This window comes from Pseudoliparis swirei, chromosome 6 (assembly GCF_029220125.1).
Source record: "Pseudoliparis swirei isolate HS2019 ecotype Mariana Trench chromosome 6, NWPU_hadal_v1, whole genome shotgun sequence".
Lineage (NCBI taxonomy): Eukaryota > Metazoa > Chordata > Actinopteri > Perciformes > Liparidae > Pseudoliparis > Pseudoliparis swirei.
The window spans coordinates 708,755-733,543 of NC_079393.1; the positions used below are offsets into that span (position 1 = coordinate 708,755).

At 50.0% G+C, this 24,789-nt stretch overlaps 1 protein-coding gene across 6 annotated transcripts in view; it reads right to left on the reverse strand.

Moving 5' to 3' along the window:
• The window catches only part of cep290 (centrosomal protein 290), a 54,207-nt gene that overhangs the window by 13,693 nt on the left and 15,725 nt on the right, over positions 1-24,789 (reverse strand). For 4 of the 6 annotated variants that reach the window (XR_008832056.1, XR_008832057.1, XM_056416920.1 and 1 more), the window contains exons 22-32: positions 23,071-23,173; positions 22,491-22,721; positions 11,863-12,027; positions 11,350-11,461; positions 2,378-2,583; positions 2,121-2,269; positions 1,795-1,966; positions 1,269-1,724; positions 1,043-1,207; positions 274-381; positions 68-202 (exon numbers count right to left, since the gene is read on the reverse strand). Coding sequence is in view for 4 of the 6 variants with exons in the window: in XM_056416920.1 (XP_056272895.1) it covers positions 68-202; positions 274-381; positions 1,043-1,207; positions 1,269-1,724; positions 1,795-1,966; positions 2,121-2,269; positions 2,378-2,583; positions 11,350-11,461; positions 11,863-12,027; positions 22,491-22,721; positions 23,071-23,173 (2,002 nt within the window). In the remaining 2 variants the exon portion in view is untranslated. The remainder of the gene's footprint in view (positions 1-67; positions 203-273; positions 382-1,042; positions 1,208-1,268; positions 1,725-1,794; positions 1,967-2,120; positions 2,270-2,377; positions 2,584-11,349; positions 11,462-11,862; positions 12,028-22,490; positions 22,722-23,070; positions 23,174-24,789) is intronic. The other 2 variants (XM_056416921.1, XM_056416923.1) reach the window with 1 other exon arrangement.

The window sequence follows — 24,789 nt, forward strand, 5'->3', positions numbered from 1 at the left end:
ACTTTACCTACCTCACTACTTACCCTCCTACCTTCCTACCTACCTACCCGCTAACCCACCCACCCACCTGGTGCAGGTGGCTGCAGGTGGCCTGCGTGTCCCTGGCGGTGCGGCCGTGCTCTGCGGTCTGAGCCAGAGCCAGGTCCAGCTGCCGGTCCAGAGGCAGGCCGGGGTCGGGTCGGGCTGCCGGGCCTCCGTCACGCTGGAACACACGGAGAGGCGTCACACCCAGGAGACCTTACACGGGCTGCCCTATAGGGGGCGGCGGCTCACCTGCTCCGCAGCGCTCAGGACCCGGTTCTGCTGCTGCTGGTACTGGTCCAGCTGGAGCTCCAGACCCACTTCTCTCTGGTCAAACGCCAGCTCACGCTCTTCCTGAAGCTGGACGTGGTGAAGAGGAGAGAGAGGGGCGAGAGAGAGGGGAGAGGAGAGAGAGAGGGAGAGAGAGGAGAGAGAGAGGGGAGAGAAGGGAGAGAGAGGGGAGAGGGGAGAGAGAGGAGAGGAGAGAGAGGGGGGCGAGAGAGAGAGGAGAGAGGGAGGGGGGGGAGAGAGGAGAGAGAGAGGGGAGAGAAGGGAGAGAGAGAGGGGAGAGAAGGGAGAGAGAGGGGAGAGGGGAGAGAGAGGAGAGGGAGAGGAGAGAGAGGGGAGCGAGAGAGGAGAGAGAGAGGGGAGAGAGAGAGAGGAGAGAGAGGGGGGAGAGGAGAGAGAGCGGGGAGAGGGAGGAGAGAGAGAGGGGAGAGAGAGGAGAGAGGAGAGAGAGGGGGGAGAGAGGAGAGAGAGGGGGGAGAGATAAAGAGGTTAGCGTTGAGCTAACACGGCTAGAGAGGTTAGCGTTGAGCTAACACGGCTAGAGAGGTTAGCGTTGAGCTAACACGGAGAGAGGTTAGCGTTGAGCTAACACGGCTAGAGAGGTTAGCGTTGAGCTAACACGGCTAGAGAGGTTAGCGTTGAGCTAACACGGCTAGAGAGGTTAGCGTTGAGCTAACACGGCTAGAGAGGTTAGCGTTGAGCTAACACGGCTCCACCCTCTCAGCTTCCTCACCGTGTCGAGCTGCACCGTCTCCTCCTCCAGCTGGCGGATGCTGCTCTCCTGCTCCTCCACCAGGCTCTTCAGGTAGCGGATCTCCTCCCTCTGGACCAGCAGCTCCCTCCCCTTCCTCAGCTCCTGCAGACGAGCCTCCTCCATCTTGCGGTGCCACTCGGTGACCTGCGGTAGACGAGCGTCAGGAGGACGTCCCGCAGCCGGCGCTCTGTGTGCCGCGACGCACCTTGTGGGCCCCCGTGGCGTCCTTCAGCGTGGAGAGGAGCTCCTCCAGGCCTCGCAGCCTCAGCTCCAGCTCCTCGGCCCGGCCCTCCGCCCTCCTGCTCTCCTCCTCGGCGCTCCTCTTCTCCTCCCGGGCTCTGGCCCGGTCCTCCTGGAGGCTCGCCGCGGCCAGGGAGAACTTCTCCAGCCGGCGGAGCGGCAGCGCTCCGGCCAGCTGCCGCCGCAGCGCCTGGACGCTCTGCCGCAGGCGGCGCCGGCTGTTGCCGGCCTCCTGGCGGGCGAGGAACAGGGCGCGCTCGGCGGCGTCCTGCCGCTGCTCGCCGCGCAGCCGGCCGGCCTCCAGCTGCCGCCCGCGAGAGGCCGCCGCCTCCCGCTCGGCCAGAGACGCCGCCTCGCCGAGCCGCAGCGCCACGACCTGCCGGTGGAGCTCGCCGATGAGGGCCTTCTCGTCCGAGTGCGACTGAGGGCGGAGCCAGAGACGCCGTGAGACCACGCTCAGGAGAGAGAAGGTGTTGAACAAACAGCGTTACCTGGTAGTCCAGTGTCTGTCCCCTCAGAGCTTCCAGCTCCTCGTCTCTGGCCTGCTGTCCGGCCTGCAGAGCCGACGCCTGCATCACGGCCACATGGGACACCTCCTGGAGCCTGGAGCCACACATGGCATCAAACTCCCACAGGAGGAGTCCTTTCTTTTTGGATTTTCTTCTTTTAATGTATAGATATTCTATTTTATTTATATTCATACACATATAGAAATATATATATTTTTGTTTTATTTATATGTGTATAATTGTGTGTATATATATTTATATAAATATATATTTATATTAAGCCCCGCCCCCTTTGTGTGTAAACCTACTGTGAGACCTCCCAGCAGAGCTCCGCCTCGCTCTTCTCCAGCTCGGCGATCCTGGCCCGCTCGGCCTCGCTCAGCACGCCGCCGCCGCCCGCCAGCTCGTCTCTCAGCTGCTGCTCCACCTGCTGCGCCTCCACGACCACCTGGGTCAGCTGGGAGGGGGGGCTTTATAATGAATGCATACAGGGAGGCTTCATGGGGGGTGGGAGTGAAATAAAACATTGAATACCAGACGACTGGCGCCACACACACACACACACCTCCGTGACGTTGGCCTCCAGCTCCGCGCTGCGCTGCTCCGCCCTCTCCAGGGCGCTCCTGCTGTGCTGGTGCATGCGCATGGCGTGCTCCGCCCGCTGCCTCTCGTTCAGCTCCTTCATCTCCAGAGAGGTGAGGCGCCGGGCGGCGGACGCCACCTCCTCATTGGCCAGCGCCTTGCCCGCCTTGTCCATGTTGTTCTCACCGGCTGAGACCAACAGAGGGGAACCTGGGTCAACCTGGAGGTCGACTACAGTAGTACAGGCTAATGTACAGGCTAATGTACACGCTAATGTACACGCTAATGTACACGCTGATGTACACGCTAATGTACAGGCTAATGTACAGGCTAATGTACAGGCTAATGTACACGCTAATGTACACGCTAATGTACAGGCTAATGTACACACTGATGTACACGCTAATGTACACGCTAATGTACACGCTAATGTACACGCTAATGTACACGCTGATGTACACGCTGATGTACACACTAATGTACAGGCTAATGTACAGGCTAATGTACAGGCTAATGTACACGCTAATGTACACGCTAATGTACACGCTAATGTACACGCTAATGTACACGCTAATGTACAGGCTAATGTACAGGCTAATGTACAGGCTAATGTACACGCTAATGTACACGCTAATGTACACGCTAATGTACACACTAATGTACACGCTAATGTACACGCTAATGTACACGCTAATGTACACGCTAATGTACACGCTAATGTACAGGCTAATGTACACGCTAATGTACGCTAATGTACACGCTAATGTACACGCTAATGTACACTAATGTACACACGCTAATATGTACAGGCTAATGTACACGCTAATGTACACGCTAATGTACACACTAATGTACACGCTAATGTACACGCTAATGTACACGCTGATGTACACGCTAATGTACACACTGATGTACACGCTAATGTACACGCTAATGTACACGCTAATGTACACGCTGATGTACACGCTAATGTACACGCTAATGTACACGCTGATGTACACGCTAATGTACACGCTAATGTACACGCTAATGTACACGCTGATGTACACGCTAATGTACGCTGTACACGCTAATGTACAGGCTAATGTACACACTGATGTACAGGCTAATGTACACGCTAATGTACACGCTAATGTACATGTTATGTACACGCTAATGTACACGCTAATGTACACGCTAATGTACACGCTAATGTACACGCTAATGTACACGCTAATGTACACGCTAATGTACACGCTAATGTACACGCTAATGTACACGCTAATGTACACGCTAATGTACACGCTAATGTACACGCTAATGTACACGCTAATGTACACGCTAATGTACACGCTAATGTACACGCTAATGTACACGCTAATGTACACGCTAATGTACACGCTGATGTACAGGCTAATGTACACGCTAATGTACACGCTAATGTACACGCTAATGTACACGCTAATGTACAGGCTAATGTACACGCTAATGTACACGCTAATGTACACGCTAATGTACACGCTAATGTACACGCTAATGTACACGCTGATGTACACGCTAATGTACACGCTAATGTACACGCTAATGTACACGCTAATGTACGCTAATGTACACGCTAATGTACACGCTAATGTACACGCTGATGTACAGGCTAATGTACACGCTAATGTACACGCTAATGTACACGCTAATGTACACGCTGATGTACAGGCTAATGTACACGCTAATGTACACGCTAATGTACACACTAATGTACACGCTAATGTACACGCTAATGTACACGCTAATGTACACGCTAATGTACACGCTAATGTACACGCTAATGTACAGGCTAATGTACACGCTAATGTACACGCTAATGTACACGCTAATGTACACGCTAATGTACACGCTAATGTACACGCTAATGTACCTAATGTACCTAATGTACACGCTAATGTACACGCTAATGTACACACTGATGTACACGCTAATGTACACGCTAATGTACACGCTAATGTACACAATGTACGCTAATGTACACGCTAATGTACACGCTAATGTACACACGCTAATGTACACGCTAATGTACACGCTAATGTACACGCTAATGTACACGCTAATGTACAGGCTAATGTACACGCTAATGTACACGCTAATGTACACACTAATGTACACGCTAATGTACACGCTAATGTACACACTGATGTACACGCTAATGTACACACTGATGTACACGCTAATGTACACGCTAATGTACAGGCTAATGTACACGCTAATGTACACGCTAATGTACACGCTAATGTACACGCTAATGTACACGCTAATGTACACGCTGATGTACACGCTAATGTACACGCTAATGTACACGCTAATGTACACGCTGATGTACACGCTAATGTACACGCTAATGTACACGCTAATGTACACGCTAATGTACACGCTAATGTACACACTGATGTACACGCTAATGTACACGCTAATGTACACACTGATGTACACGCTAATGTACACGCTAATGTACACGCTAATGTACACGCTAATGTACACGCTAATGTACACACTGATGTACACGCTAATGTACACACTGATGTACACGCTAATGTACACGCTAATGTACACACTGATGTACACGCTAATGTACACGCTAATGTACACACTGATGTACAGGCTAATGTACACGCTAATGTACACGCTAATGTACACGCTAATGTACACGCTAATGTACAGGCTAATGTACACGCTAATGTACACGCTAATGTACACGCTAATGTACACGCTAATGTACAGGCTAATGTACACGCTAATGTACACGCTAATGTACACGCTAATGTACACGCTAATGTACAGGCTAATGTACACACTAATGTACACGCTAATGTACACGCTAATGTACACGCTAATGTACACGCTAATGTACACGCTAATGTACACGCTAATGTACACGCTAATGTACACGCTAATGTACACGCTGATGTACACGCTAATGTACACGCTAATGTACACGCTAATGTACACGCTAATGTACACGCTAATGTACACGCTAATGTACACACTGATGTACAGGCTAATGTACACGCTAATGTACACGCTAATGTACAGGCTAATGTACACACTGATGTACACGCTAATGTACACGCTAATGTACACGCTAATGTACACGCTGATGTACACGCTAATGTACACGCTAATGTACACACTAATGTACACGCTAATGTACACACTGATGTACACGCTAATGTACACGCTAATGTACACGCTAATGTACACACTGATGTACACGCTAATGTACACGCTAATGTACACGCTAATGTACACGCTAATGTACACACTGATGTACACGCTAATGTACACGCTAATGTACACGCTAATGTACACGCTAATGTACACGCTAATGTACACGCTAATGTACACACTGATGTACATGCTAATGTACACGCTAATGTACAGGCTAATGTACACGCTAATGTACACACTGATGTACACACTAATGTACACACTGATGTACAGGCTAATGTACACGCTGATGTACACACTGATGTACATGCTAATGTACACGCTAATGTACATGTTATTTACAGGCTAATGTACATGCTAATGTACATGCTAATGTACATGCTAATGTACACACTGATGTACAGGCTAATGTACACACTGATGTACATGCTAATGTACATGCTAATGTACACTGATGTACAGGCTAATGTACACGCTAATGTACACGCTAATGTACACACTGATGTACAGGCTGATGTACACTGATGTACATGCTAATGTACATGCTAATGTACATGCTAATGTACACACTGATGTACTCGTCTTTGTACAGGACTAATGTACACGCTTTTCGTGAGGGACTAATGTACTCGCTTTTTCGTGAGGGACTTTGTGTCTAAATCTTTTGTAGGGACTTTGTGTCTCGTCTTTTCGTGAGGGGACTTTGTGTCTGCCTTTCGTGAGGACTTTGTGTCTCGTCTTTCGTGAGGGACTTTGTGTCTTTTCGTGAGGACTTTGTGTCTAAATCTTTTCGTGAGGGACTTTGTGTCTCGCTTTTCGTGAGGACTTTGTGTCTCTTTCGTGAGGGACTTTGTGTCTGCCTTTTCGTGAGGGACTTTGTGTCTCGTCTTTCGTGAGGGACTTTGTGTCTGCCTTCGTCGAGGGACTTTGTGTCTCGTCTTTTCGTGAGGGACTTTGTGTCTCGTCTTTTAGTGAGGGACTTTGTGTCTCGCCTTTCGTGAGGGACTTTGTGTCTCGTCTTTCGTGAGGGACTTTGTGTCTCGTCTTTTCGTGAGGACTTTGTGTCTGCCTTTCGTGAGGGACTTTGTGTCTCGCTTTCGTGAGGGACTTTGTGTCTCGTCTTTTCGTGAGGACTTTGTGTCTCGTCTTTCGTGAGGGACTTTGTGTCTCGTCTTTTCGTGAGGGACTTTGTGTCTCTTTTGGAGGGACTTTGTGTCTCGTCTTTCGTGAGGACTTTGTGTCTCGTCTTTTCGTGAGGACTTTGTGTCTCGCTTTTCGTGAGGGACTTTGTGTCTCGCTTTTCGTGAGGGACTTTGTGTCTCGTCTTTTCGTGAGGGACTTTGTGTCTGTCTTTTGTGAGGACTTTGTGTCTCGTCTTTTGTGAGGGACTTTGTGTCTCGTCTTTTCGTGAGGGACTTGTGTGTCTTTTAGGGGACTTTGTGTCTCGCTTTTCGTGAGGGACTTTGTGTCTCGTCTTTTCGTGAGGGACTTTGTGTCTAAATCTTTTCGTGAGGGACTTTGTGTCTCGTCTTTTCGTGAGGGACTTTGTGTCTCGTCTTTTCGTGAGGACTTTGTGTCTAAATCTTTTCGTGAGGGACTTTGTGTCTCGTCTTTTCGTGAGGGACTTTGTGTCTCGTCTTTTCGTGAGGGACTTTGTGTCTCGTCTTTTCGTGAGGGACTTTGTGTCTCGCTTTCGTGAGGGACTTTGTGTCTCGCCTTTTCGTGAGGGACTTTGTGTCTCTTTTCGTGAGGGACTTTGTGTCTGCCTTTCGTGAGGGACTTTGTGTCTCGTCTTTTCGTGAGGGACTTTGTGTCTCGCTTTTCGTGAGGGACTTTGTGTCTCGCCTTTTCGTGAGGACTTTGTGTCTCGTCTTTTCGTGAGGGACTTTGTGTCTCGTCTTTCGTGAGGACTTTGTGTCTCGTCTTTCGTGAGGGACTTTGTGTCTCGTCTTTTCGTGAGGGACTTTGTGTCTCGTCTTTTCGTGAGGGGACTTTGTGTCTCGTCTTTTAGTGAGGGGACTTTGTGTCTCGTCTTTTCGTGAGGGGACTTTGTGTCTCGTCTTTTCGTGAGGGGACTTTGTGTCTCTGCCTTTCGTGAGGGACTTTGTGTCTCGTCTTTTAGTGAGGGACTTTGTGTCTGCCTTTTCGTGAGGGACTTTGTGTCTCGTCTTTTCGTGAGGGACTTTGTGTCTCGTCTTTTAGTGAGGGACTTTGTGTCTCTTTTCGTGAGGGGACTTTGTGTCTCGCTTTTGAGGGACTTTGTGTCTCGCTTTTCGTGAGGGACTTTGTGTCTCGTCTTTCGTGAGGGACTTTGTGTCTCGTCTTTTCGTGAGGGACTTTGTGTCTCTTTTTCGTGAGGGACTTTGTGTCTCGTCTTTTCGTGAGGGACTTTGTGTCTCGCCTTTCGTGAGGGACTTTGTGTCTCGTCTTTTCGTGAGGGACTTTGTGTCTCGTCTTTTCGTGAGGGACTTTGTGTCTCGTCTTTTCGTGAGGGACTTTGTGTCTCGTCTTTTCGTGAGGGACTTTGTGTCTCGTCTTTTCGTGAGGACTTTGTGTCTCGCCTTTCGTGAGGACTTTGTGTCTCGTCTTTTCGTGAGGGACTTTGTGTCTCGCCTTTTCGTGAGGACTTTGTGTCTCGCCTTTTCGTGAGGGACTTTGTGTCTCGTCTTTTAGTGAGGGACTTTGTGTCTCGCTTTTCGTGAGGGACTTTGTGTCTCGTCTTTTCGTGAGGGACTTTGTGTCTCGTCTTTTCGTGAGGGACTTTGTGTCTCGCTTTTCGTGAGGGACTTTGTGTCTCGTCTTTTCGTGAGGGACTTTGTGTCTCGTCTTTTCGTGAGGGACTTTGTGTCTCGCCTTTCGTGAGGGACTTTGTGTCTCGCTTTGTGAGGGACTTTGTGTCTCGTCTTTTCGTGAGGGACTTTGTGTCTCGCTTTTCGTGAGGACTTTGTGTCTCGTCTTTTCGTGAGGGACTTTGTGTCTCGTCTTTTCGTGAGGGACTTTGTGTCTGGCCTTTCGTGAGGGACTTTGTGTCTCGCCTTTTCGTGAGGGACTTTGTGTCTGTCTTTTCGTGAGGGACTTTGTGTCTCGCCTTTCGTGAGGGACTTTGTGTCTCGTCTTTTCGTGAGGGACTTTGTGTCTCGCCTTTCGTGAGGGACTTTGTGTCTCGTCTTTTCGTGAGGGACTTTGTGTCTCGTCTTTTCGTGAGGGACTTTGTGTCTCGTCTTTTCGTGAGGACTTTGTGTCTCGTCTTTTCGTGAGGGACTTTGTGTCTGCCTTTTCGTGAGGGACTTTGTGTCTCGCTTTTCGTGAGGGACTTTGTGTCTCGCCTTTCGTGAGGACTTTGTGTCTCGTCTTTTAGTGAGGGGACTTTGTGTCTCGTCTTTTCGTGAGGGGACTTTGTGTCTCGTCTTTTCGTGAGGGGACTTTGTGTCTCGTCTTTTCGTGAGGGGACTTTGTGTCTCGTCTTTTAGTGAGGGGACTTTGTGTCTCGTCTTTTCGTGAGGGGACTTTGTGTCTCGTCTTTTCGTGGGGGGACTTTGTGTCTCGTCTTTTCGTGAGGGGACTTTGTGTCTCGTCTTTTCGTGAGGGACTTTGTGTCTCGTCTTTTCGTGAGGGGACTTTGTGTCTCGTCTTTTCGTGAGGGGACCTTGTGTCTCGTCTTTTCGTGAGGGAACTTTGTGTTTCGTCTTTTCGTGAGGGACTTTGTGTCTCGCCTTCGTGGGGACTTTGTGTCTCGTATTTTCGTGTGGGGACTTTGTGTCTCGTCTTTTCGTGAGGGAACTTTGTGTCTGCCTTTTCGTGAGGGGACCTTGTGTCTCGTCTTTTCGTGAGGGAACTTTGTGTTTCGTCTTTTCGTGAGGGGACTTTGTGTCTCGTCTTTTAGTGAGGGGACTTTGTGTCTCGTCTTTTCGTGAGGGGACTTTGTGTCTCGTCTTTTCGTGAGGGGACTTTGTGTCTCGTCTTTTCGTGAGGGGACTTTGTGTCTCGTCTTTTCGTGAGGGGACTTTGTGTCTCGTCTTTTAGTGAGGGGACTTTGTGTCTCGTCTTTTCGTGAGGGGACTTTGTGTCTCGTCTTTTCGTGAGGGGACTTTGTGTCTCGTCTTTTCGTGAGGGGACTTTGTGTCTCGTCTTTTCGTGAGGGGACTTTGTGTCTCGTCTTTTCGTGAGGGGACTTTGTGTCTCGTCTTTTCGTGAGGGGACTTTGTGTCTCGTCTTTTCGTGAGGGACTTTGTGTCTCGTCTTTTCGTGAGGGACTTTGTGTCTGCCTTTCGTGAGGGACTTTGTGTCTCGTCTTTTGGTGGGGGGACTTTGTGTCTCGTCTTTTCGTGAGGGACTTTGTGTCTCGTCTTTTCGTGAGGGACTTTGTGTCTCGCCTTTTCGTGAGGGACTTTGTGTCTCGTCTTTCGTGAGGGACTTTGTGTCTCGCCTTTTCGTGAGGGACTTTGTGTCTCGCCTTTCGTGAGGGACTTTGTGTCTCGCCTTTCGTGAGGGACTTTGTGTCTCGCCTTTTCGTGAGGGACTTTGTGTCTCGTCTTTTCGTGAGGGACTTTGTGTCTCGTCTTTTCGTGAGGGACTTTGTGTCTCGTCTTTTCGTGAGGGACTTTGTGTCTGTCTTTTCGTGAGGGACTTTGTGTCTCGTCTTTTAGTGAGGGACTTTGTGTCTCGCCTTTCGTGAGGGACTTTGTGTCTCGCCTTTTCGTGAGGGACTTTGTGTCTCGCCTTTCGTGAGGGACTTTGTGTCTCGTCTTTTAGTGAGGGACTTTGTGTCTCGCCTTTCGTGAGGGACTTTGTGTCTCGTCTTTTCGTGAGGGACTTTGTGTCTCGCCTTTTCGTGAGGGACTTTGTGTCTCGTCTTTTCGTGAGGACTTTGTGTCTCGTCTTTTCGTGAGGGACTTTGTGTCTGCCTTTTCGTGAGGGACTTTGTGTCTCGCCTTTCGTGAGGGACTTTGTGTCTCGTCTTTTCGTGGGGGGACTTTGTGATTCGCCTTTTCGTGGGGGGACTTTGTGTCTCGTCTTGTCGTGGGGGGACTTTGTGTTTCGTCTTTTCGTGAGGGACTTTGTGTCTGGCTTTCGTGAGGGACTTTGTGTCTCGCCTTTTCGTGAGGGACTTTGTGTCTCGCCTTCGTGAGGGACTTTGTGTCGTCTTTAGTGAGGGACTTTGTGTTTCGTCTTTTAGTGAGGGGACTTTGTGTTTCGTCTTTTAGTGAGGGACTTTGTGTCTCGTCTTAGTTTCGAGGGACTTTGTGTCTCGCCTTTTCGTGAGGGACTTTGTGTCTCGTCTTTCGTGAGGGACTTTGTGTCTCGCCTTTCGTGGGGGACTTTGTGTCTCGTCTTTTAGTGAGGGGACTTTGTGTCTCGTCTTTTAGTGAGGGGACTTTGTGTCTCGTCTTTTCGTGAGGGGACTTTGTGTCTCGTCTTTTCGTGGGGGGACTTTGTGTCTCGTCTTTATTCTCGAGACTCCACTTGGAAGGCGACAGAAATCAAATGGAACATTCTAAATCGAGGAATGAATTAAAGTCAGTGAGGACGTGTGACGCCATTGTTTGTGTCCAGAGCCACGCGGTCAACACCCACAATGCAACAGTTTGAACTTTCGGCCCTGCAGCCAACGACGTGACCAAATCCATGAAGCGTGTGACGGCTCGATGGACGAGCTGATGAGCAACTGAGAGGCTTTTGTCCTGTTGTCTGTGAATAGACTAGCAGCAGCAGCAGGGTTAGCAGCAGGGTTAGGGTTAGCGGCAGCAGCAGCTAGCTTACCGGTGGCATGGCTGCTGCTCCACGCCTGCTCCAGCGTGTTCAGCTTCTCCTTCGTCGTCTCCAGTTCTTTATTGGTGGCCGAGATCTGCTCCCGAAAAGACTCGTTCTCCTTCTGAGGGACGGGAACAAGATATTTAATATATATATATATGACCATTCAATGACTATTCCATCACTTTAAACCACGTCATGACCCAACATGTCTCTAAATCTCAGTATAAACATGTAAAGTGATAAACTTTGTATTTAACTAACAAAGAGAATTACAAGTTTAAACCTTAAAGACTCAAATGAGAGACAACAGTTTAGATTTAAAGAATAAACATGCAAGTCTTTTCAGTTACGGTGCGTTCACTTGCAGCGCGGTGAGTGTGAAAGAGCGTAAGCGGCTTATATTCAGAGGAGCGTCTTTCTTTTAAGAGCATGTTCATTATTTTACATTCACAGGACTTTTCCAGGCTTGGAAATAAGCGTTTTTGAATGCCAGGCGTTTCCATGTTGTCCGTGTCCTACCTCCAGGAGGTGGGCGGTGCCCTGCGCGCGGCCGCCGCCCTGCAGCAGCTCCCTGTAGCGCCCCGTGAGCTCCGCGTACTGCCTGTTGGCCGCCTCCAGGGCGGCGTGGGGCACGCTGCGGTCCAAGGCCTTCTGCAGCGCCGCCATCCGATAGGCCGCCATGTCCTACAGCGCCCGGGAGAAACCCTTCTTACCGAGGACCCGGAGCCGCCTCCAAGTCCACATCGAGTGTTTAGAAGAAGGAACCAGAACTGGTTCCCAAGTAAACCAGTTCACAACACGCAGCGCGGCCGGCGCCAAGTGGCCGTTGAAGGAACTGCAGCGTTCGGCTCGTCCTTTGGGACTAAAGCTGCGTTCACACCAAAACGACCGAATCCCATGAGAAGTCAACGTACAGACGCGTGTGGCTGCGATAGATGCAATATTTTTCCGGGCGACGCGTTTACAGCAGCGTGTTTACAGCAGCGTGTTTACAGCAGCGTGTTTACAGCGTACAGTGTGTATACAGTGTGTGTACCTTGTGTCTCTGCAGTGTGTGTACCGTGTGTGTACCTTGTGTCTCTGCAGTGTGTATACAGTGTGTGTACCTTGTGTCTCTGCAGTGTGTGTACCGTGTGTGTACCTTGTGTCTCTGCAGTGTGTATACAGTGTGTGTACCTTGTGTCTCTGCAGTGTGTACCTTGTGTCTCTGCAGTGTGTGTACCTTGTGTCTCTGCAGTGTGTGTACCGTGTGTGTACCTTGTGTCTCTGCAGTGTGTATACAGTGTGTGTACCTTGTGTCTCTGCAGTGTGTGTACCTTGTGTCTCTGCAGTGTGTGTACTGTGTGTGTACCTTGTGTCTCTGCAGTGTGTGTACTGTGTGTGTACCTTGTGTCTCTGCAGTGTGTGTACCTTGTGTACCTTGTGTCTCTGCAGTGTGTATACAGTGTGTGTACCTTGTGTCTCTGCAGTGTGTGTACCGTGTGTGTACCTTGTGTCTCTGCAGTGTGTGTACCGTGTGTGTACCTTGTGTCTCTGCAGTGTGTGTACCTTGTGTCTCTGCAGTGTGTATACAGTGTGTGTACCTTGTGTCTCTGCAGTGTGTGTACCGTGTGTGTACCTTGTGTCTCTGCAGTGTGTATACAGTGTGTGTACCTTGTGTCTCTGCAGTGTGTATACAGTGTGTACCTTGTGTCTCTGCAGTGTGTGTACCGTGTGTGTACCTTGTGTCTCTGCAGTGTGTGTACCGTGTGTGTACCTTGTGTCTCTGCAGTGTGTATACAGTGTGTGTACCTTGTGTCTCTGCAGTGTGTGTACAGTGTGTGTACCTTGTGTCTCTGCAGTGTGTATACAGTGTGTGTACCTTGTGTCTCTGCAGTGTGTATACAGTGTGTGTACCTTGTGTACCTTGTGTCTCTGCAGTGTGTATACAGTGTGTGTACCTTGTGTCTCTGCAGTGTGTATACAGTGTGTGTACCTTGTGTCTCTGCAGTGTGTGTACCGTGTGTGTACCTTGTGTCTCTGCAGTGTGTATACAGTGTGTGTACCTTGTGTCTCTGCAGTGTGTGTACCGTGTGTGTACCTTGTGTCTCTGCAGTGTGTGTACCGTGTGTGTACCTTGTGTCTCTGCAGTGTGTATACAGTGTGTGTACCTTGTGTCTCTGCAGTGTGTATACAGTGTGTGTACCTTGTGTCTCTGCAGTGTGTGTACCGTGTGTGTACCTTGTGTCTCTGCAGTGTGTGTACCGTGTGTGTACCTTGTGTCTCTGCAGTGTGTGTACAGTGTGTGTACCGTGTGTGTACCTTGTGTCTCTGCAGTGTGTGTACCGTGTGTGTACCTTGTGTCTGCAGTGTGTGTACCGTGTGTGTACCTTGTGTCTCTGCAGTGTGTGTACCGTGTGTGTACCTTGTGTCTCTGCAGTGTGTACAGTGTGTGTACCTTGTGTACCTTGTGTCTCTGCAGTGTGTATACAGTGTGTGTACCTTGTGTCTCTGCAGTGTGTGTACAGTGTGTGTACCTTGTGTCTCTGCAGTGTGTGTACCGTGTGTCTCTGCAGTGTGTGCAGTGTGTGTACCTTGTGTCTCTGCAGTGTGTGTACCGTGTGTCTCTGCAGTGTGTGTACCGTGTGTGTACCTTGTGTCTCTGCAGTGTGTGTACCGTGTGTGTACCTTGTGTCTCTGCAGTGTGTGTACCGTGTGTGTACCTTGTGTCTCTGCAGTGTGTATACAGTGTGTGTACAGTGTGTGTACCTTGTGTCTCTGCAGTGTGTGTACCGTGTGTGTACCTTGTGTCTCTGCAGTGTGTGTACTGTGTGTGTACCTTGTGTCTCTGCAGTGTGTGTACCGTGTGTCTGCAGTGTGTGTACCGTGTGTGTACCTTGTGTCTCTGCAGTGTGTATACAGTGTGTGTACCTTGTGTCTCTGCAGTGTGTATACAGTGTGTGTACCTTGTGTCTCTGCAGTGTGTATACAGTGTGTGTACCTTGTGTCTCTGCAGTGTGTGTACTGTGTGTGTACCTTGTGTCTCTGCAGTGTGTGTACCGTGTGTGTACCTTGTGTCTCTGCAGTGTGTGTACCGTGTGTGTACCTTGTGTCTCTGCAGTGTGTGTACCGTGTGTGTACCTTGTGTCTCTGCAGTGTGTATACAGTGTGTGTACCTTGTGTCTCTGCAGTGTGTGTACCGTGTGTGTACCTTGTGTCTCTGCAGTGTGTGTACTGTGTGTGTACCTTGTGTCTCTGCAGTGTGTGTACCTTGTGTACCTTGTGTCTCTGTGTATACAGTGTGTGTACCTTGTGTCTCTGCAGTGTGTGTACCGTGTGTGTACCTTGTGTCTCTGCAGTGTGTATACAGTGTGTGTACCTTGTGTCTCTGCAGTGTGTGTACTGTGTGTGTACCTTGTGTCTCTGCAGTGTGTATACAGTGTGTGTACCTTGTGTCTCTGCAGTGTGTGTACCTTGTGTCTCTGCAGTGTGTGTACTGTGTGTGTACCTTGTGTCTCTGCAGTGTGTGTACCGTGTGTGTACCTTGTGTCTCTGCAGTGTGTGTACCGTGTGTGTACCTTGTGTCTCTGCAGTGTGTACCGTGTGTGTACCTTGTGTCTCTGCAGTGTGTGTACCGTGTGTACAGTGTGTGTACCTTGTGTACCTTGTGTCTCTGCAGTGTGTATACAGTGTGTGTACCTTGTGTCTCTGCAGTGTGTGTACCGTGTGTGTACCTTGTGTCTCTGCAGTGTGTATACAGTGTGTGTACCTTGTGTCTCTGCAGTGTGTATACAGTGTGTGTACCTTGTGTCTCTGCAGTGTGTGTACCGTGTGTGTACCTTGTGTCTCTGCAGTGTGTGTACCGTGTGTGTACCTTGTGTCTCTGCAGTGTGTGTACTGTGTGTGTACCTTGTGTCTCTGCAGTGTGTGTACTGTGTGTGTACCTTGTGTCTCTGCAGTGTGTGTACCGTGTGTGTACCTTGTGTCTCTGCAGTGTGTGTACCGTGTGTGTACCTTGTGTCTCTGCAGTGTGTGTACCGTGTGTGTACCGTGTGTGTACCTTGTGTCTCTGCAGTGTGTGTACCGTGTGTGTACCTTGTGTCTCTGCAGTGTGTACAGTGTGTGTACCTTGTCTCTGCAGTGTGTGTACTGTGTGTACCTTGTGTCTCTGCAGTGTGTACGTGTGTGTACCTTGTGTCTCTGCAGTGTGTGTACCGTGTGTGTACCTTGTGTCTCTGCAGTGTGTATACAGTGTGTGTACCTTGTGTCTCTGCAGTGTGTGTACCGTGTGTGTACCTTGTGTCTCTGCAGTGTGTGTACCTTGTGTACCTTGTGTCTCTGCAGTGTGTATACAGTGTGTGTACCTTGTGTCTCTGCAGTGTGTATACAGTGTGTGTACCTTGTGTCTCTGCAGTGTGTGTACCGTGTGTGTACCTTGTGTCTCTGCAGTGTGTATACAGTGTGTGTACCTTGTGTCTCTGCAGTGTGTGTACTGTGTGTACCTTGTGTCTCTGCAGTGTGTGTACCTTGTGTACCTTGTGTCTCTGCAGTGTGTATACAGTGTGTGTACCTTGTGTCTCTGCAGTGTGTGTACCGTGTGTGTACCTTGTGTCTCTGCAGTGTGTGTACCGTGTGTGTACCTTGTGTCTCTGCAGTGTGTATACAGTGTGTGTACCTTGTGTCTCTGCAGTGTGTGTACTGTGTGTGTACCTTGTGTCTCTGCAGTGTGTGTACCGTGTGTGTACCTTGTGTCTCTGCAGTGTGTATACAGTGTGTGTACCTTGTGTCTCTGCAGTGTGTGTACCGTGTGTGTACCTTGTGTCTGCAGTGTGTACCGTGTGTGTACCTTGTGTCTCTGCAGTGTGTATACAGTGTGTGTACCTTGTGTCTCTGCAGTGTGTATACAGTGTGTGTACCTTGTGTCTCTGCAGTGTGTACCGTGTGTGTACCTTGTGTCTCTGCAGTGTGTGTACCGTGTGTGTACCGTGTGTCTCTGCAGTGTGTATAGTGTGTACAGTGTGTGTACCTTGTGTCTCTGCAGTGTGTATACAGTGTGTGTACCTTGTGTCTCTGCAGTGTGTATACAGTGTGTGTACCTTGTGTCTCTGCAGTGTGTGTACCGTGTGTGTACCTTGTGTCTCTGCAGTGTGTGTACCGTGTGTGTACCTTGTGTCTCTGCAGTGTGTATACAGTGTGTGTACCTTGTGTCTCTGCAGTGTGTATACAGTGTGTGTACCTTGTGTCTCTGCAGTGTGTGTACCGTGTGTGTACCTTGTGTCTCTGCAGTGTGTGTACAGTGTGTGTACCTTGTGTCTCTGCAGTGTGTATACAGTGTGTGTACCTTGTGTCTCTGCAGTGTGTGTACCGTGTCTCTGCAGTGTGTATACAGTGTGTGTACCTTGTCTCTGCAGTGTGTGTACCGTGTGTGTACCGTGTGTCTCTGCAGTGTGTACAGTGTGTACCTTGTGTCTCTGCAGTGTGTGTACAGTGTGTGTACCTTGTGTCTCTGCAGTGTGTATCTGTGTGTACCTTGTGTCTCTGCAGTGTGTGTACCGTGTGTGTACCTTGTGTCTCTGCAGTGTGTGTACCGTGTGTGTACCTTGTGTCTCTGCATTGTGTGTACCGTGTGTGTACCTTGTGTCTCTGCAGTGTGTACTGTGTCTCTGCAGTGTGTACGTGTGTGTACCTTGTGTCTCTGCAGTGTGTGTACAGTGTGTGTACCTTGTGTCTCTGCAGTGTGTACAGTGTGTGTGTACCTTGTGTCTCTGCAGTGTGTACAGTGTGTGTACCTTGTGTCTCTGCAGTGTGTGTACAGTGTGTGTACCTTGTGTCTCTGCAGTGTGTGTACAGTGTGTGTACCTTGTGTCCTGCAGTGTGTACAGTGTGTGTACCTTGTGTCTCTGCAGTGTGTGTACAGTGTGTGTACCTTGTGTCTCTGCAGTGTGTGTACAGTGTGTAAGTGTGTGTGCCTTGTGTCTCTGCAGTGTGTGTGTGTGTGTACCTTGTGTCTCTGCAGTGTGTGTACCGTGTGTGTACCTTGTGTCTCTGCAGTGTGTGTACTGTGTGTGTACCTTGTGTCTCTGCAGTGTGTGTACTGTGTGTACCTTGTGTCTCTGCAGTGTGTACGTGTGTGTACCTTGTGTCTCTGCAGTGTGTGTACTGTGTGTGTACCTTGTGTCTCTGCAGTGTGTGTACTGTGTGTGTACCTTGTGTCTCTGCAGTGTGTGTACCGTGTGTGTACCTTGTGTCTCTGCAGTGTGTGTACCGTGTGTACCTTGTGTCTCTGCAGTGTGTATACAGTGTGTGTACCGTGTGTGTACCGTGTGTGTGCAGTGTGTGTACCTTGTGTCTCTGCAGTGTGTGTGTGTGTACCTTGTGTCTCTGCAGTGTGTATACAGTGTGTGTACCTTGTGTCTCTGCAGTGTGTGTACTGTGTGTGTACCTTGTGTCTCTGCAGTGTGTGTACTGTGTGTGTACCTTGTGTCTCTGCAGTGTGTGTACCGTGTGTGTACCTTGTGTCTCTGCAGTGTGTGTACTGTGTGTGTACCTTGTGTCTCTGCAGTGTGTGTACTGTGTGTGTACCTTGTGTCTCTGCAGTGTGTGTACTGTGTGTGTACCTTGTGTCTCTGCAGTGTGTGTACCGTGTGTGTACCTTGTGTCTCTGCAGTGTGTGTACCGTGTGTGTACCTTGTGTCTCTGCAGTGTGTATACAGTGTGTGTACCTTGTGTCTCTGCAGTGTGTATACAGTGTGTACCTTGTGTCTCTGCAGTGTGTATACAGTGTGTACCTTGTGTCTCTGCAGTGTGTATACAGTGTGTACCTTGTGTCTCTGCAGTGTGTGTACCGTGTGTACCTTGTGTCTCTGCAGTGTGTGTGTGTGGTCCTGCAGTGTGTATACAGTGTGTGTACCTTGTGTCTCTGCAGTGTGTGTACTGTGTGTGTACCTTGTGTCTCTGCAGTGTGTGTACTGTGTGTGTACCTTGTGTCTCTGCAGTGTGTGTACCGTGTGTACCTTGTGTCTCTGCAGTGTGTACCGTGTGTGTACCTTGTGTCTCTGCAGTGTGTGTACCGTGTGTGTACCTTGTGTCTCTGCAGTGTGTATACAGTGTGTGTACCTTGTGTCTCTGCAGTGTGTACCTGTGTGTACCTTGTGTCTCTGCAGTGTGTATACAGTGTGTGTACCGTGTGTCTCTGCAGTGTGTACAGTGTGTACCTTGTGTCTCTGCAGTGTGTGTACTGTGTGTGTACCTTGTGTCTCTGCAGTGTGTACAGTGTGTACCTTGTGTCTCTGCAGTGTGTGTACCGTGTGTGCCTTGTGTCTCTGCAGTGTGTGTGTGTGTGTACCTTGTGTCTCTGCAGTGTGTGTACCGTGTGTGTACCTTGTGTCTCTGCAGTGTGTATACAGTGTGTGTACCTTGTGTCTCTGCAGTGTGTATACAGTGTGTGTACCGTGTGTGTACCGTGTGTCTCTGCAGTGTGTGTACCGTGTGTACCTTGTGTCTCTGCAGTGTGTACCGTGTGTGTACCTTGTGTCTCTGCAGTGTGTGTACTGTGTGTGTACCTTGTGTCTCTGCAGTGTGTGTACTGTGTGTACCTTGTGTCTCTGCAGTGTGTACCGTGTGTGTACCTTGTGTCTCTGCAGTGTGTGTACAGTGTGTGTACCTTGTGTCTCTGCAGTGTGTACAGTGTGTGTACCTTGTGTCTCTGCAGTGTGTGTACGTGTGTGTACCTTGTGTCTCTGCAGTGTGTATACAGTGTGTGTACCTTGTGTCTCTGCAGTGTGTGTACTGTGTGTACCTTGTGTCTCTGCAGTGTGTGTACAGTGTGTGTACCTTGTGTCTCTGCAGTGTGTGTACAGTGTGTGTACCTTGTGTCCTGCAGTGTGTGTACTGTGTGTACTGTGTCTCTGCAGTGTGTGTACCTTGTGTACCTTGTGTCTCTGCAGTGTGTGTACTGTGTGTGTACCTTGTGTCTCTGCAGTGTGTGTACCGTGTGTGTACCTTGTGTCTCTGCAGTGTGTGTACCGTGTGTGTACCTTGTGTCTCTGCAGTGTGTATACAGTGTGTGTACCTTGTGTCTCTGCAGTGTGTATACAGTGTGTGTACCTTGTGTACCTTGTGTCTCTGCAGTGTGTATACAGTGTGTGTACCTTGTGTCTCTGCAGTGTGTATACAGTGTGTGTACCTTGTGTCTCTGCAGTGTGTGTACCGTGTGTGTACCTTGTGTCTCTGCAGTGTGTATAGTGTGTGTACCTTGTGTCTCTGCAGTGTGTGTACTGTGTGTACCTTGTGTCTCTGCAGTGTGTGTACCGTGTGTGTACCTTGTGTCTCTGCAGTGTGTGTACTGTGTGTACCGTGTGTCTCTGCAGTGTGTACAGTGTGTGTACCTTGTGTCTCTGCAGTGTGTGTACTGTGTGTGTACCTTGTGTCTCTGCAGTGTGTGTACCGTGTGTGTACCTTGTGTCTCTGCAGTGTGTGTACCGTGTGTGTACCTTGTGTCTGCAGTGTGTGTACCGTGTGTGTACCTTGTGTCTCTGCAGTGTGTGTACCGTGTGTGTACCTTGTGTCTCTGCAGTGTGTGTACCGTGTGTGTACCTTGTGTCTCTGCAGTGTGTGTACCGTGTGTACCTTGTGTCTCTGCAGTGTGTGTACCGTGTGTACCTGTGTCTCTGCAGTGTGTGTACCGTGTGTACCTTGTGTCTCTGCAGTGTGTGTACCGTGTGTACCTTGTGTCTCTGCAGTGTGTACCGTGTGTGTACCTTGTGTCTCTGCAGTGTGTGTACTGTGTGTGTACCTTGTGTCTCTGCAGTGTGAGTACCCTGTGTGTACCTTGTGTCTCTGCAGTGTGTGTACCCTGTGTACCTTGTGTCTCTGCAGTGTGTGTACTGTGTGTACCTTGTGTCTCTGCAGTGTGTGTACGTGTGTACCTTGTGTCTCTGCAGTGTGTGTGTGTGTGTACCTTGTGTCTCTGCATTGTGTGTACCGTGTGTGTACCTTGTGTCTGCAGTGTGTGTACCGTGTGTACCTTGTGTCTCTGCAGTGTGTGTACCGTGTGTGTACCTTGTGTCTGCAGTGTGTGTACCGTGTGTGTACCTTGTGTCTCTGCAGTGTGTGTACCTTGTGTCTCTGCAGTGTGTGTACCGTGTGTGTACCTTGTGTCTCTGCAGTGTGTGTACCGTGTGTGTACCTTGTGTCTCTGCAGTGTGTGTACCGTGTGTGTACCTTGTGTCTCTGCAGTGTGTATACAGTGTGTGTGTACCTTGTGTCTCTGCAGTGTGTGTACTGTGTGTGTACCTTGTGTCTCTGCAGTGTGTGTACTGTGTGTGTACCTTGTGTCTCTGCAGTGTGTATACAGTGTGTGTACCTTGTGTCTCTGCAGTGTGTACCTTGTGTCTCTGCAGTGTGTGTACTGTGTGTGTACCTTGTGTCTCTGCAGTGTGTGTACTGTGTGTACCTTGTGTCTCTGCAGTGTGTATACAGTGTGTGTACCTTGTGTCTGCAGTGTGTGTACTGTGTGTACCTGTGTGCAGTGTGTACCGTGTGTGTACCTTGTGTCTCTGCAGTGTGTGTACCGTGTGTGTACCTTGTGTCTCTGCAGTGTGTGTACCGTGTGTGTACCTTGTGTCTCTGCAGTGTGTGTACCGTGTGTGTACCGTGTGTCTCTGCAGTGTGTATACAGTGTGTGTACCTTGTGTCTCTGCAGTGTGTGTACCGTGTGTGTACCTTGTGTCTCTGCAGTGTGTGTACCGTGTGTGTAGCTTGTGTCTCTGCAGTGTGTGTACCTTGTGTCTCTGCAGTGTGTGTACCGTGTGTGTACCTTGTGTCTCTGCATTGTGTGTACCGTGTGTGTACCTTGTGTCTGCAGTGTGTGTACCGTGTGTACCTTGTGTCTCTGCAGTGTGTGTACCGTGTGTGTACCTTGTGTCTCTGCAGTGTGTGTACCGTGTGTGTACCTTGTGTCTCTGCAGTGTGTGTGTGTACCTTGTGTCTCTGCAGTGTGTACCGTGTGTACCTTGTGTCTCTGCAGTGTGTGTACCGTGTGTGTAGCTTGTGTCTCTGCAGTGTGTGTACCTTGTGTCTCTGCAGTGTGTGTACCGTGTGTGTACCTTGTGTCTCTGCAGTGTGTGTACTGTGTGTGTACCTTGTGTCTCTGCAGTGTGTGTACTGTGTGTACCTTGTGTCTCTGCAGTGTGTGTACCGTGTGTGTACCTTGTGTCTCTGCAGTGTGTGTACCGTGTGTGTACCTTGTGTCTCTGCAGTGTGTATACAGTGTGTGTACCTTGTGTCTCTGCAGTGTGTGTACCGTGTGTATGTCTGCAGTGTGTGTACCGTGTGTACCTTGTGTCTCTGCAGTGTGTGTACCGTGTGTGTACCTTGTGTCTCTGCAGTGTGTGTACCGTGTGTGTACCTTGTGTCTCTGCAGTGTGTGTACCGTGTGTGTACCTTGTGTCTCTGCAGTGTGTGTACCGTGTGTGTACCTTGTGTCTCTGCAGTGTGTATACAGTGTGTGTACCTTGTGTCTCTGCAGTGTGTGTACTGTGTGTACCTTGTGTCTCTGCAGTGTGTATACAGTGTGTGTACCTTGTGTCTCTGCAGTGTGTACCGTGTGTGTACCTTGTGTCTCTGCAGTGTGTGTACCCTGTGTGTACCTTGTGTCTCTGCAGTGTGTGTACCGTGTGTGTACCTTGTGTCTCTGCAGTGTGTGTACAGTGTGTGTACCGTGTGTCTCTGCAGTGTGTGTACCGTGTGTACCGTGTGTCTCTGCAGTGTGTGTACCGTGTGTGTACCTTGTGTCTCTGCAGTGTGTATACAGTGTGTGTACCTTGTGTCTCTGCAGTGTGTGTACCGTGTGTACCTTGTGTCTCTGCAGTGTGTATACCGTGTGTGTACCTTGTGTCTCTGCAGTGTGTGTACCGTGTGTGTACCTTGTGTCTCTGCAGTGTGTGTACTGTGTGTGTACCTTGTGTCTCTGCAGTGTGTGTACCGTGTGTGTACCTTGTGTCTCTGCAGTGTGTATACAGTGTGTGTACCGTGTGTCTCTGCAGTGTGTGTACCGTGTGTGTACCTTGTGTCTCTGCAGTGTGTATACAGTGTGTACCTTGTGTCTCTGCAGTGTGTATACAGTGTGTGTACCTTGTGTCTCTGCAGTGTGTGTACCGTGTGTGTACCTTGTGTCTCTGCAGTGCGCCCGTCCTCTGGGTGACGGCGGCCTCCACCCGGCTGCTCTCCTCCCTCAGCGTGGCGTTCTCTGAGCGGAGGCGGCGCTCTCCCTCCAGCAGGGCGCCGTGGCGCCGCCGCAGCCTCGCCTCGTTCACCTTCAGCAGCGTGGCCGAGCGCAGCGCCTCCCCCAGACGGCGCCGCGCCTCCTCCGGGGCCTCCTGCAGCGCCGCCAGCAGCTCCTGGGCCACAGGACAACGCTCAGCTCCTCCTCCTCCTCCTCATCATCATAAACTAGGAGACGAGAGTTGAGTGATCCCGTCCCTCTATGGCCACCGAACTGTTCAGTTAAGGTGCGTTCACTGACAACGGGACGTTGGCTTTTATCCTGAGCGTCTCTTTGAAACACATTCATTATCTTAAACATGAATAAACATTTACATGACTTTAACAAAACTTTTGGGATTTTGAAAATAACTTTTTTCAGGTTTTCCATGTCCTTATGAACCCCGTGTGTCGTGGACTGTTAGCATGTATATGAGAGAGAGAGAGAGTGTGTGTGTGTGTGTGTGTATGTGTGGTCCAACTCACGTTGAACTCCTGGATCTTCACAGCGTCCACCTGCTGCTGCTCCTCCAGCTTCCTCCTCAGGTCTTTGAACGCCTCCTTCTCCTTCTGCCACTCCGTCTTCTCGCTGAGCAAACACACAGAACAGGTACCGAGCTCTCTGGCTCTCTCCGAAGGCGGTCGCATTTTTTCTCTCCCCCCCCCTTCCCATGATCTTCCCTTCCCTGCTTGGCTTCTCTCGTCATGTCTTGTCTGTCTCTATACTGGAGAGACTCTCTCCGCATCGCTCTTCGAACTAAAAACCATGGACGAATCAACTGGTCCTTAAACGCACTGACACCATCTTCTCGACGAGAAGCTCGGGTTCGGGGAACCTGCCTGTCCTGCTGGGACGAATGTTGCTGGATACACGATGACGGCGTGGCGTGGCGGGTCTTGTGCCTAGCACCACTCTCCGTGGAGGACGTGAAGACATCTACCTATTCGGAACTATGATTACAGGATTTCTGCTGTTTGGATTTGGCGCTGCCCTGGCTTATCGGAAAATTAAGGAAACGGTGACAGCTGTAAAAGCCCCTAAGGCTGCCCGACATGATTGACGTTGGGTAGAGTTGTTGGCACTCAGACTGTGGCATTAAACCGCCAGAATGATAACATCGTGGAGAAGCTGACGGCTCTGCAAATGAAAGTGGATCGATTTGAAATCCTATTGGCAAACGGGAGGAAGATGGAGGAATAGTGGTTGCGCAAAATTGAAATGCAGCTACTGGAAGACCAAACAATCCCAATCTTATCTGCTTTCGGCTCCCTTACCAGGACGGGCCTTGGCCAAGGCCGTTACTGGAACAACAACTCCCCCGAAGATCACTGAAGTGAGAATCTCTCATTCCCTTCCCCCTATCCACAGACACCTGTGGTTGTTTTCTCCCCAGGACCCTTCAAGGCTATCTCCATGGCAACGACCATCTTGCGGACTGAGAACTCTGTCTGTTGTGGCCTGGGGGAGGACGACATACTGGCCACGCTCACACAAACTTAACATACACTGAAATGCATTCACTACCCCCCCCCCCATCCCACGCCTTCGTCTGCTTCGTCCCCCCAGTGTGACAGGACGGGGCCTGTGATCGGCGCTGTAATGGCTGAAGGACCGGGCTGGCTGCTTGTCGGTGCTGGTCACCTCCTGCCCCCAATGGCTGGGCTTAGATCACCCAGTCTTTGGCTTACCTCCCCTCCCCCCTTCCTACTCGCTGCAATTTATGTTTAAGATGTATGTGCTTATGTGCTAAGGTGTTTTTTTCCTGCTCCCACACTGTACCCCTAGGGGCATAGTCGGGGGGTTGTTTTTTTCTCGCCTCTCTTCCCTCATGTTATGCTGTAATCTTCCATCCCCTTTCTTTTCAATTTCGTTGCTTCTGTACCTGTACTCTATGCAATGACAATAAAACCCATATCATATCCTCCAGGACCCCCTGAGGACCCACCTGAGGTAGTCCTTGTAGAGCAGCCATGAGGACCCACCTGAGGTAGTCCTTGTAGAGCAGCCCATGAGGACCCACCTGAGGTAGTCCTTGTAGAGCAGCCCATGAGGACCCACCTGAGGTAGTCCTTGTAGAGCAGCCCATGAGGACCCACCTGAGGTAGTCCTTGTAGAGCAGCCCATGAGGACCCACCTGAGGTAGTCCTTGTAGAGCAGCCCATGAGGACCCACCTGAGGTAGTCCTTGTAGAGCAGCCATGAGGA